This window comes from Homalodisca vitripennis, chromosome 4 (assembly GCF_021130785.1).
Source record: "Homalodisca vitripennis isolate AUS2020 chromosome 4, UT_GWSS_2.1, whole genome shotgun sequence".
NCBI classification, from domain to species: domain Eukaryota; kingdom Metazoa; phylum Arthropoda; class Insecta; order Hemiptera; family Cicadellidae; genus Homalodisca; species Homalodisca vitripennis.
Window position 1 is genome coordinate 83838731 of NC_060210.1, and position 13978 is coordinate 83852708.

General features: G+C 32.2%; 2 protein-coding genes across 2 annotated transcripts in view; both read right to left on the reverse strand.

Annotated features, from left to right (window-relative positions):
• LOC124359666 (TBC1 domain family member 19) overlaps nucleotides 1–1099 on the reverse strand; it is a 29575-nt gene extending 28476 nt beyond the window's left edge. The window contains exon 1 of the mRNA XM_046812604.1: nucleotides 1081–1099. The gene's annotated coding sequence lies outside the window, so the exon portion shown is untranslated. The remainder of the gene's footprint in view (nucleotides 1–1080) is intronic.
• A 9974-nt stretch (nucleotides 1100–11073) lies between these two features.
• The window catches only part of LOC124359667 (calcium-activated chloride channel regulator 1-like), a 95015-nt gene continuing 92110 nt past the window's right edge, over nucleotides 11074–13978 (reverse strand). Inside the window, exon 12 of the mRNA XM_046812606.1 lies at nucleotides 11074–13884. Within this exon, the coding sequence (XP_046668562.1) occupies nucleotides 12551–13884 (1334 nt within the window). The 3' untranslated portion in view covers nucleotides 11074–12550. The remainder of the gene's footprint in view (nucleotides 13885–13978) is intronic.

A 13978-nucleotide genomic window follows, 5' to 3' on the forward strand; every position in this document is an offset into this window, starting at 1 on the left:
CTGGACGAGTATCCTTGAAAATGCTGGAAAACTAGCCACAATTTAGTATGTAGCAGAACTGGTGGGACGAACATTTCCACTAACTTTCAAAAAAAGAAAATGATAATAAATAGGCTCAACAAGACAGTATTTTAACCCCTTAATTAAAATATTTTCCTAGCCAGTGAATTTATGTCATTAAATGTCATTGACAGAGTTATACCTTTATAGGCTCCTAACTGGGGGGGGATTACCATTACAAACAATTTGCCGTACCTCCCAATCAAGTCTATGTATAGGAGCAGAGTATTATTATTTTATGCTCTACAAAAATGGCTAAAACATAAGCGAATATTAACCCTCGAGCTGGCAGTTGAAATGTCCTCAAGTGGCAGGCCATTTTGAGGTGTTTTGCAGTAGTATCGGTTTTTAATTAAAAAAATATATAATTTGATTATAAACCTATATGTGTTATATATCATTGTTTTCACAAGAAAATTTACTTTTTATTTATGAAAATAAAAACCCCAATATATAAGAAATTTATCACTTTTTTACTAAGTTTGTTTTAAAAAAATAAAAAGAAGGTATGTAAAAGTGGTGGGAGTGCACCTATAAAAGACATATTGTGTGAAAAAAAATATTTCCAAAATACCCAAAATGTTGAAAATTTTTTATAGTTTTAGAAAATGTATAGTTTACTACATTTTTTTTATTAAAACAAAATTATGAAATACTCTAAACTGAAGATAGTACAATACGGCTAAATTCGTTGCTATGGATACGACTGTGTTATAAAATTCATCAAAACCTTAATTATTACTCGAAAAATTCATAAAGTACATTAAAAGTAAGCCTATAAAAATAAATAAAGAAGCTTTATATCATGATCATCGCATATGAAAATGATCCTAAAGCTAACTAAAACTATCACAACACTGCACATAGCCTAGAATACAAAAGCTCACTAATATATTTTTTCTACATATATTTCTTCATAACATCACAAAATAAACTGATAAAACACAATCTACGAGAATTTATACGCATAAATAAACACACTTATTACATAAAAACACTTATTTCATGAAATAAACTTACGTTTTAGATGGACAAGAGTAACGCGACCGGGTAACAATACAACAACAATGGCCGACTGTTTACAAACAACTCTCGTTTTCAATATGTCGTACTTAAATCATGGCATACAAAACAAAACAAAATACATCGAGCAAATCAGCAACTATTTCTGATTCCAGTGGTATATGAATCATTGCAGTTTAGTTCGTGTATTGATTATAACAGATGTCAAACGGGCACGTGTCAAATCGACTGATTTTCAGGCGACTGCCACTACAGAAACATTAATATCGACTGATAATCAGGCGACTGCCAGTTGTAGAGTTAACCTTTTGGAGACACAAAATCATCCAATAACACAAAAGTATTTTAAGAAAACGGCGATGTACTTAAGAGAATAAGACAGTTGGGGAAATGGCTATACTTTAAGAACTACAAGACACATTCTTCACCGTTTACCTAGAATTTATACATTCTAATATCGGCTTCGAGTTTTCTTATCTTTTACTTGAAAATGTATGGAAGTGTACTTTTATTACATGTATTTTACATTTAAATGTTTTGAAATTTCAAATGATGCCATCCCTGATCACAAATATTGGGATAGAAATTTCAAATGATGCCATCCCTGATCACAAATATTGGGATATAAATCGACATGTATTTTTATAGAGGATTTATTTATTGTGTCTAAAACTTTAAGACATGAAATTAGTAATTCTGTGTTATTTTGCTATCGCGCCGCTGTGTGGTTAATGTCTACTGCGTGTATGGCTTATAGATGAAGTAGACGCTAGCGATGAAGAAATATAGACATAGAAAATATTAATTTATTCAAGTTAAATATTATTTACAACGAAATATAATACTATACTACTACTATAGTATACTTCATTGCGTACTTCGGTTTTGGGGTTTTATACACAAAATGTGACAGAAACACGTTATAGCGATTGGTAAATAACTATCGTAATAATGATTGAACGTAAAAGAATATAAATCGACGAAAATTTTACCTATTTTGTTTGTTGCCGATTTTAATGGTATCATATCAAAGACTCTAATCTCACATTAGATATTTTTTTAAAGTTTTAGACTTTTTTTGATGTTAAATTACAGGATGTAATTTGAGGTGTGACGACGAGGCCGGTGTAAACAACGTTTTTGTTAATCTTTCACGTAAAAGATTACCCTTTTATTTAACAGCCTTCCTCTTGGAAGCAAGTGCGCTGAACCTGAAAAAAAATAAACTAATACATTTTAATAAGAACACTGTTGACAAAACATTGCAATATGAGAATTGGGATAGAGTATTCAATGAACGAGATGTTGACAAGACAAATAAATAAGAACATTTAAATTCTTCAAACACTTTGGGCGTTTTCCCAACTGATTTTAAGATTAGTAAAGTTATTATAATTCTAAAACATTGAGATTTTAACCTCGATAGATATATTGATAACTCAAATTTTACAAAACTATTTGGAAATGGTACATTTATGTATAATGTAAAATACATGTATACTGTGCATTGTATATATATATATATATATATATATATGTGTGTGTGTGTGTGTGTGTGTGGTGTGTGTGTGTGTGTGTGTGTGTGTGTGTGTGTGTCATTGTGTTTTAGTAGTTCTGTAACATTATATTATAAGCAGAAATGTCTGAAACATTAGTGTTAAGTTCTGAATGAAATTGTATTACATACATGTTTTCAAAATGAAAAATAAAATTTCTGGATTAGAATAAAGTTGTGTACATATCTGAACGCTGACCGTGGTTACTACAGTACTAGATAATTATGTTATGATCAGGTTGATTACTAAACATCAATCACCTTGCAAATTTTGTCATAGGGTAGCAATAAATGGGTATCAAAAGGTTAAAAGTATCAAATGACGGTATTTTTGTAAATATTTTTTTTCAGTTTGAAACACCTCAAGGCAATTATTGGACACGTACATTATTATAGTTACATCACTATCAGCCGATGAAATAAAGAAACTGATAATTCCCATTTTTAGTAAAATTGTTAGTCTTTCTATGATTGGCAACACTAAGATTTATTTTTATTGAAGTGTCTTATGATTGGTTATAAGTATGTCAAACCAAAGAAACATGATATGAGGAAAAATAATTTTTTTGGACAAGTTTTGTTTGTTTGTTGTATTTTAAAAGCTTTTAATTCACTCCCACCTCCACCAAAATTAAGATGGCTGATGACTGATATTTGTTTTTTTTTGAGGGGGGGAACCTAGGTTGTGTGCTTATATAATTGAAACTGTCTCTCACCTCCTATTAGATAGTCTGTTAAGTGGGTGCTTTAGTTTCCCTGGTCACAGGCTATTAAACTAATGACAAATGAACTTTAGATATTTACAAGACTATAAGGAGATCCTCACTTATTCTGTATATTCTTAATGTATACTCATTTATTAAAGTGTAGCATCTTAATTGCAGAAATAAGGAAATAAATGATAATTATATTATTCCAAAACTTTGAATCCTACCATGGTATATTTTTAAGATTTACTTAAATAATCGATTACAAATACAGAATGAAACCACAAATCTTTCCCTGTAATGTAGGAGCAGCAGAAATATTCATATGTGTGCCGAAACACAATATGAAGACCATAAAAAATGTATGGCCCATTGAGCAGTTTCAAAGCGAGAAGCGCTGGTTTATTATTTAGACGGTGAAGAGCCGCTCTGTTTTCTTTATGAAATATTTATTGTGTTCCTTTCAGCACTTTTAAACACTTCATAATTCTACCTTACAGTCTTTTTTAAAATACAAAAGATTTGTTATTTTTACATACCATTACAATAACAATAATACTATACATTAAAAAAATAATTAAAAACACATTGGGTTATAAAACCAACCGTGAACTATCATTATATAGTTATCTAAATTTTATTTATGATTAGTAAGCCCCTTAATTAAAAAATTATACGTTTTAATTGTTCTTGTTAATACTAACAAATAATAACTAATATTATCTCCCTACAAAGAAATAACTTGGTACTTGGTAATAAATTGAGCAATAGGGTAATTCAGAGGTTAGTTCCTTATGTTTATAAATACTAATTGAAACTTATTTGATATTCCACACTTTAAATTTATGCCAGTTTTTATTAACCTTGCACCAGTCTGTTAGTCTCGCATAGTTTCTGGTTCAGTGTGCTTTAAGATTTGTACGTTAGACAACCTAAAAACAATCTAAGTTGTATAATTTTCTTGCCGATTTTTAAAACCCTAGCACCCATTATAATAGGTGAAAATAGTGTTTTAATGAATCATCTGATCAGTGGATGGATTTTGTTTGTATTCTGTACTGTTTCCCTGAGGTATATTACTTTTTATATGTGTTATTAATTTAAATTTGTTCATTACTGGACAAATTAAATAATTATTAGTTTAATTAATCACTGAATTTAGTGTTTTAATTTGTCAGTACTGATTAGAAATTATTTTTAAAATATATTTCATTATAGCTCAAATTTTATACTCGTATCAATATTTTAAGATTTATAAAATAATTTTATGCTTTCTTCATATAACAAAAATAATAGTATCTTTGACATTTTTTATTTTAATTTTTTTATGTTTAATTTGTAAAAATATTTTTGTCATTGTATGTTTTTTAAATCCAAGAATAATGAGATGGCTATGCTTTTAATGATTGATATTCATTAATAATTAATAATAAAGATTAAGTCCTTAAGAAGGAACAACTTAGGAATTTGGTAATAAATTGAGTAAATGCATGTGGATATTAATCGTAATATTACTAGTAGGATAGCATAGCCATCGAAAACCAGTGCATTACAAATTCTGTAATGAGGTTAGTGGTAACATAGGGTTGTTTGCTTAACCAGTGTGTACTGAATAGAAACTGGTAAGATAGTGTTGCTGCAAAACCAGTGTGTTTCGATATAAAGTACATTTTTTCTCAAATTTTTATAATTTTGAGAATAAAGAACATATAATAATAAACAAGTCGTTTTTTAAATGAAGTAGGCATTTGAGATTCAAGGATCAACAACTCACTTTGGAGTCAACAATCTGGAACATTAAATTTTGTATTCAGCTTTGGTGGGCCCCGGAAAATATATTCGGCCGGGCCCCACCACAGCACTGTCCGTGATCCCCCTGGGTCCCTTCAGATAGATGTGTGGCAAAGCCTAGCCCCAGCCCCCTGAGGGCTCTGGCCCCGGTAAAATTGTCTGAAAAAACAGGTCTGAGTACGGGCGTGTATATACCACAAACAGATATATTTTAGTGGCTGTTAAAATAACATAATTATATTAATTATACATAAATTAGTATACAATCTAGTTCTTGACTCTTTCCTACATTTAAAATTACTGAAAACCAACGTGGAGCGTTTTGAAAGATTAACAGCAGTTGAATTAATCTACAGGTAGATAAAACATTACTGTTCCAAATTTAAGGTTAAAAACTGCCAGTTAAAATATAAAGGAGTGAAGAAGTGGTTTTATTGTAATGGTGATCAACATATATTCTTTTCCTAGTTATAGCAAGATTCTTTACTATTAATGTTGAAAAATACGAAATTCTTGAAAAACATTATAAAAATATAAATTTATCTCCTGAGATTGTAACTAATGGAACACAGCATTTACAATTATTCTATTGCTTTTTTGAGATTCATAATGGGAAGCTTCATAGAAATTTCAATAGTATTCAGAACTGTGAAAAGCCAGCACACAATAACTTGGCCAGTTTATTAAATATTCAGCATAATGTACAGTCTGGACTGACGGCTGTCAGTCGGTCTGATAAAATATTGCCACTTCTGATGGAGAGTTCCAAATATTGATTTCAAATTCCCTCAGAAATGTAGAGTGACAGTCTTTTTTGTTGGATATCTCACTTCGCTACATTTATTTCTCTCCTCTTTTTAAGTTAAATGGTAACAGATATTTCCTTTCAATCAAATGTTTTATTCTCCTCTCCCGCAGCATTGCAGCAATGTACAAAAACTATTGATTTATTTCATTTGTGTATTTAATGAGTAGAATGCAATATTAGTATTATAAATTATGTTCGCAAGAGGCTTCATTATTTAACAGTTTTATTTGGTTGAAATTATTGTTCAGAGTGAGGTATTTCACGAGTGAAAGTTTCACCCAATCTATCAATACGTTGTCTACAGTACGATATCAAAGTTTTAGTTTTGATTTGTAATACTGGAAAACAACCTCAAATTGAGATACTCTAGAGTTTGATTTTAGCTATTGAACGTGTGCTACTAAAAGATAAAAGGATAGGAATTTGTGCTCGTATCTTTCTGGCAGAGCAAAGTGAATGAGCATTGCATTAAAACACAATATGATATAAAAAGAGGAAGAAAACATATCATTAGTTGCACTAGTTTTTGAGTGGATTGAAAACAGTTAAATTCTTGAAATATTTTGCTCTTACTGTGGAGAGCCATCTTCAGTTAACATATATTAAACCAAGTTTGCCAACAATAAGTGTTGCCTAAATTTAATGTTTGAATGCGATGTGATCCCAGAAGACTGGTGTTAGTTACGATACAAGCCCAAAAAATAGATTTAACATGCTGGACTCCACTGGTGGTGATGTTATAACAATAATATGTACACCTACATATACTAACTACATATATGTACAGCTTGTAGCTATACTAAAGCTCAAGAGACAACTTGGAGATCATTATTAAAAACACAAAATTAGTTATGTCAAAATTACATACAATATCTTTATTTTTCACTTCTGGCGTATTTGTAATTTTGTAGGTAGATTTCAATCACCCTAATGACAGAATTTCTAAAAAGTGTTTGCATATCTTCGCCAATTATAAGCAAAAAAACCTTCTGTGGACTGTTAAAACTTTGAATTTTATATACCTCCTTACCAGCTTTTCATTGAGGAGAAATTGTTCTTATGTCTTTTTCTGGATGACAAGTATCCTTTAGAAGTTGGGCTTAGAAGTTTCTCCTCATAGAATTAAACCATATCTGATGTGTGACTGTACCAGAGCATAGAATGCTGCTAATGCTGCCACCATCCATTTCATTCTATGAACTACATCAACTCCAGAGCTAAATTTCTTACTTAGTACTTCAACATAAGCAGTTCAGGAAAAATCAGCATCTATTCTTAAGTCTAGAAATTTGTTTGTTGTTCTGTGCTGATGTCTGGAATTTTTGGTAGATCTTCATGTTTTCAACAAAAGTTGATTTATGTTGCCTTCAACAGGCTTATGGCTACAATAGAGGATACAATAGTGAAGTGATTTATCTATTGTATGTGTAATGTAAGAGATGAGACTAAGCATTATATTTTTAAAATCAAGGTGGTGCCATCTTTGTACATAACTACTGACTCCAAAATTCATTTCAATATTTTTATAGCTAGAGTAATTCAATAAAAAATTTCAAGTTACCAATCATTTGTGTTTGTGCTAAAATTTTAATTCGGCCAGTACATAGCAAATGTTAAATTTAAATACTTATTTACAAACTAATACAATTTATAACATTTCAAATTTTGCAAGATTTAAATCACTTATCATAGGGATGAAGCCAAAATTTTTTTTGAGAAGTACATGATAACACATAGCAATAAAATTAAACATGATCATTGCAACTTTCAGTGAATTATTACCAATCAGACACAATTTTAAGGTGGAAGTAAGGATAACATTAATTTTTTTTTGTTTAGAAAATGCAAACTCTTAAATTAATACTCATGTTCAAAAATTACTCTAGATTGTTAATAACAAATTAATATAGATGTTATGTACTGTATAGCAAATTTTAAATTCAATTTTAAAAGTTTCTCTTCAAAAAGGCCATATTGACTTTTGAGTAACTGTAATAGTGAATGAGCCCAAACCTCTCAGTTGTAAATTGTAACAATTTAGCTTTAAATTACCTCTATTTTCTGTGAGATATTTTTTCTGACACTATTGATGTATGAATATTGATCTTTGACTTACAGAGTTGAAATTTTGCATAAATCTTCTTTATTTTAGCAACACTTAGTTCAATTATGGTTGAGCATTGGTGAATATTTTTACATTGGGTGGTTTTTTTTACATTTGTTCTTGTGGGTAACTATGATGGCAATGGGAAAATAGTAGAATAAATAAGTTTGTAAACAAACTTTGGACCCAGCAGCGATTACTTCTGGCTGGTTTATACCTTCCAGTTGAACCCACACTGGGCACAGCAAAAACCGATGTATCATTTAAATCTAGGCAGCCTTGTGGATTTCCAGGAGCGGCACATCACTAACCGCAAATGTTGAGAATCTTGGGGGGAAGGGCAGTTTGATAGGTCTAGTCTAGTGCAGGAGATGACTGTTGGAGTTGGTAAGGTTCGTTCTCTAGCCGCCAAAGGTTCTTGCTAGCGTAGACAAGGGTGTGCCACTCCCAGCCTGTTTCAACTGGAGAGGCTGGTTTAGAGCTGGCTTCCCCTTCTTCTGAGGGGACATGACTTGAGATTAGTATCCTAAATTCTTCCTCATGGATCCTGACAGGAGATGGCCCCTGCCCCCAACCTTACTCATCCAGAATATCCTGTCACTCCGGAAGCAGCTCAAAGGTCCTTTTAGGACTAGGTACAATTTTTAAGCTTCTTGTCGTAATAGAACAATAAACAAACTGAATCCAATAGTTTGAGTTTTCAACATGTGACATTCAAGAATAATTGTATAAAAGAATAAAAAACTCTGTGACATGATTTGATTTCTGCACACTCATGTGTTGTAGTACCCTCCCTAGCTCACCGGAACTTTTATTTTTTGAACACTGCTATGAAACCTACTTTAATGAACATAAATGAGAATACATCATGTGGAAAGATATCTCAAGAAATATTTCATCTGTTGACTTTAAATTTTGCATGAAACTTCATTTCTATCATAGACAAGAATGATTTCTATAAGTTCTGGCCTTCTTTGGCTGAGTACCATTGAAAGCTATAATTCAGAAGACTGACACAGTTTCTCTTTTCCCTGCTGTAGAGGATGTAAAAGATTCTTTATAATTGATTGTTTTTCTATCTATCTTCAGGACCTTACAAAAATTAAATGAGGTATAGATATGAAAGTTAGCATCTAAACTCAGTGAAGACTGTTTAGATTTATTAGTGGTTTGGTGTACTCCTACCTTGTAAATGTTATAAAACTTTGCAAGATAGCAAGATGGAGCAGTTTCTAAATTTTAAATAGCAATAATTTTAGCAACAAATTTACTTCCAAATTAATTATGCATATTCAATTTGATATTTCTAAATGACAGCCCCACATGAAATTTCCCTATTCCTCTGACTGAAATGAAGGGATATTTCCAATTCAACCCATCCTATCATTGAACATATTTTATCCTGAAAAACACGATTTCAGTTTACTATAATAAGGATATATTGTTCACTTATTAGAGTATATACTTGTAATTGTTACTTCCTTTTTGATAGATTTAGTAGATAGAATTAAGCCTGTTTTTCATCATCACTGAGTTTTTACTATATTTCTTAATCATTCCATCAAAAGTTTAAATATTGTGACTGTTTGGATTGATACAATATTTATGTTTTAAGGGCTATAACTCAGATGACATAAAAAATAAAAATTGTTAAACAAAGCATGGAATGAAGATTAACTGTCTAATTTTGTACATCTTGTATGTTATTTAAAGTAAAGTAAATACGATTCTAGTTACATATTATATAAGTGGTTTCTAAGTAAAAGCCAAATTTGACATATGTACTTCAAGAGAAAAATGTTATTTTATGTCTCTCTTTTGTACAGTCATTTAGAGTTAAAAAAAGAAATAATTAGTTTTTTGTAGAGTTCTAGAAATTAAAATGTAATAATCAAATTCTGCTTTAAAATGTTATAGGTTTATACTTGCAGAATTAAACATTGTTTATATAACATGTTAATTAAATATTTATGATTTGCTGTGTGCAATTAAACATGAAAAACGATTTATAAAACTATAACATTCTACTTTTTTATTTTTAACTACAATTTAATTTTACACAACAATTAATGACTATACTCACACAGCATGTCTTCAAATTGTATCAATGGTAAAACGTCAAAATAGATGGAAGGGATGGATGAATGGTTATCTACTAGTGAGAAACACATGCTTATATAATCTGATAAGAAGCTGACAGTGTTGGCTGTGCACCTAAGTAGAGTAATTACTAGGGTGTAGTAAATAATATGAGAGTAACAATAACAACTATATCTGTTCAGTCGACCTGAAGCTTTAACTATCTAGTGGTATCAGTTGTTACTCACTTACCTTCCATATAATGCTACATATTAGTAGTTGCTCCAAATGTTTAATTCTTTTAATCCACTTCACCCTTTGTCAATGATGGTTGATTATATCAATCGTTCTTTAAATATGTGTTTTCAAAAGAAAGATTTTTACAAATCTTTTGGAATCTGCAAGTCTGCCACCTTCCACTGGGCCAAACTTAGAAACTCTGTTTTGTTCAGGAACGAACGAAATGACGTTCTGTTCTCTGGACAGAAAATTCAGAGACTACTATTTCCCTGGGAACAAAGTGAGTGTTGATGAAAGCACTAGAGGGTTTATAGGTAAAATCAGTTTTAAATTATACAATAAACAAAAATGTAAATATTTATTTGTTGAGTCGCCTGATAATGAAAATTTTGGTTCCGAAAGTCCTCGTCCAAAAAATAAAGTATATTGGAAAAGTATTGGTTTATTTACATTTACTACTATTTAAAACAATTTTTTCCAATTGCTCCAAGAGTCTTCAAATTCTTACTTGTTTACTTCATCTTCTCAAAACTAATTAAACCATGTCCTATATCTGCTTTTGATCAGGACATATAACACAATTAACATCCTGAGCAGGTTAGAATGTTTACTAAAGATTTTGAACTTGGATCAAAAATCTGAATCATGTACAATTTAAACTAAAAATGTGTCATAATGTGGCAGTTATCAATAAAACACATATATTTCGAGATATTTAAAATATATTTACATTTATTCACATAATACATACAGTACATATAGTATATACAATAACTAATTACATTGAAACGATGACCAAATGTAAAACCATTTGATGAAACATGGCAAAACAAAGACACAGCACTGTCGATTGTCTAACTTAACATCGTCGGTATATTGCTACAACATCGGTTGTGTGGAACTATGAGACATCGAGAGTTATACCACAAGTATCAAGTAACACGTAAAGTACGTTGTCGGTAATGAAAACAGTATGCAAACTGCAATGTGGATTGGACGAACTAACTTACAGAATAAATTTAACAAAGAGATCAATGATTTCTTAAGATAACATTATTTACAATGATATACAACTGATTTTTCGTATTCGTTAACAAAGTATACATCCAGTCCTTACTCAACAATTTTCTATGAGCTTGTTGATAAAATATTTGTATAACTAAGAGAAAATAAACAGATCAATGTCAGATATAATAAAATAATTATGTATTATTATGGAAATACGCTTTATTTCCTTTGAAATTTTTATAATTATAATGCAAATTTACTTCACTGCCGCCAATACAGTTATTGGCAATATTAGATGGAATGTTAAAGAAAAATTAAAACAGAATTTGAGTTTCAGTTATAAAGAGTAACACATTTTGTAAGTAGTTTTTATGTCATAAATTATATAAGCTTAAGTAAATGTAATTAAAAATAATTATAATTTTTAGACAGTTTTTTGTTCTACTACATTCAAACGTAGAAACACGTAGCATATTACATATTATGTAATTTGTATTAAGAATTGTAGATTCATATCAGTATTATATAAGTTTTCATACTTCTTTGACTAGATAACTTGAATTATATGCACCATATTTCTTGCAAATAAGGGAAATGTACTCTTTGAATGCCCATGTAAGGAAAGATGAGCAACCTGCCCCTAGTATCGTACAATAAATATAATCAGTCTTTGCGTGTAAAACAAAACTCTTATATGCTTGTGTTAGTTAGCAAGAAAACAATGCTTCAATTACACCTGAAACAAAATATTATTTTAAACTAAAAATATTTATGTTTTACATCAGAATATTAATTTACACAGTTGTTTAAATATATTTTTAACATTTTAATATGTAAAATAACAAATAAAATATAGCAATGACAAAAGAATGCATATTACGAACATTCTTAAAGTTATCCACAAAACATTTAATACATAATTAGATTTGACACTATAAGATGGTTATGATTAAAAAATGAAATCCACAAACATACAAGTTAAAAATGTTTATGATTGCAATGTAATGGAGAATTGAAGCAGTGTTAAAAAGACTTTTCCCTGGAAAGCAACCATTGAACGACGTATATACAATTATATACAAAAGTAAAAACATACAAAGACTTAACTACCAATAATTGGTTTCCTGGGAAAAGTCTAGCACAGGGCATCTAAGAGAATTTGAGCTGCCCTCAGTCTAAACCATAGTGACATTTCGTTTCTTCCGATCACCACTGCTGACAGAACTGAGAGACCCTTGTAGACTAGGGTTGAACAGCATAAGGTTGCCATTTCTGTGGTAACCGTTGATGAACTGCCCAGGAGGAGGCACAGTCTGCTGCTGATGGTTGCCATAGATGTCCTGCTGGTTGTAGGCAGGGAGAGGGGGCACAGGGGGTGCATACTGCTGCTCCTGCTGTAAGTACTCCTCTCCCACTTGACCATAGGGGCTGTGCCTCCTCTCGTGCTCGTGTAGCAGCTGCGAGGCGGTCCATGACTGGTAAGGGCTGAGCGTTCGCCCTCGTACCAGTGTCCCATTTTGGTGGTGGTTGGCATGATTGGCACTGATGACACTCAAGTGGCCATTTGAGTTGGGCACAACACCTTCCCTGGTCATCATGTGGGTATCGTTATACTGGGCCATGCTGTAACGTTTCTTAGGATCATCAGGATCGATCAGGCAGGGCTCAAACTGTGGGGACATGGTTCTTGCATCTGGTTCTGACCGGGTGGGGGAGTTCATGATGGGTGTTGAGATAGAGATGTTGGCATTGCTCGTGGGAGTTGTCGGGACAATTGAAACGTTTAAAGGTTTTTCTGGGTGTTGAGAATTACTCTGAGATGACTTCTCAGGCTTTTTTCGCCTGATGATGCACAAGTAACAATAGATTGTGAGACAGAGGGCGAGAACAATGACACCGATGATCACCGGTAATATCAATTCGAGATTGAAGTCCAACCTGTCGGCAATTCGTGGGATGACACTCTCATCAGGCTGGGGCCATATGTCTTCAGTCGGCGAGGAGGGGTAGGTGGGTGCTGGTGGAGGAGGTGGGGGAGGGGATGGAACTAACACTCTCACCCAGTTTGATACAGGACCGGGAATAGCATCTGGTGATTGATCCTTGAATCCTCTGACAGCGACAAAAAGAGTTTGGTCAAGCAGAGATGGATTCCTGGTCAGATCGATGGTGAAGGAGGTCTCGGAGCCGGGAGCTAGTGGAAAGGGTGTTGCGTGTGTCCAGGCTGTGGCGCTGTCAAAGCTGTCCAGGATCTCTCCAATAGTCAGGGCATATTTAACCTCGTATCTCGTGACCGAGGTGCCTCCCATGTCCGGGGCTGTCCAGCTGAGTCTTGCCTTTAACTCAGCCGGGAGAATTTCTGCCTTAAGATCCCCGACTCGCCCAACTACTGCTGGATTCATCACCACATCCTTGTTGAAAGACACAGTGATCGGTGGCAGAACTCGCTGGAATGGTGACAGAGGTTCTACTGACGGAGTGGGCATGAAGCTTCCGCAGCAGTTTGGTGCTGAAAAAAATAATTGTATTGTTAAAATATGTAAAAAATATATTCTTGCAAGTGTAACTTCTAAAATTAATTATTATCAAAACGTCGCTAAAAT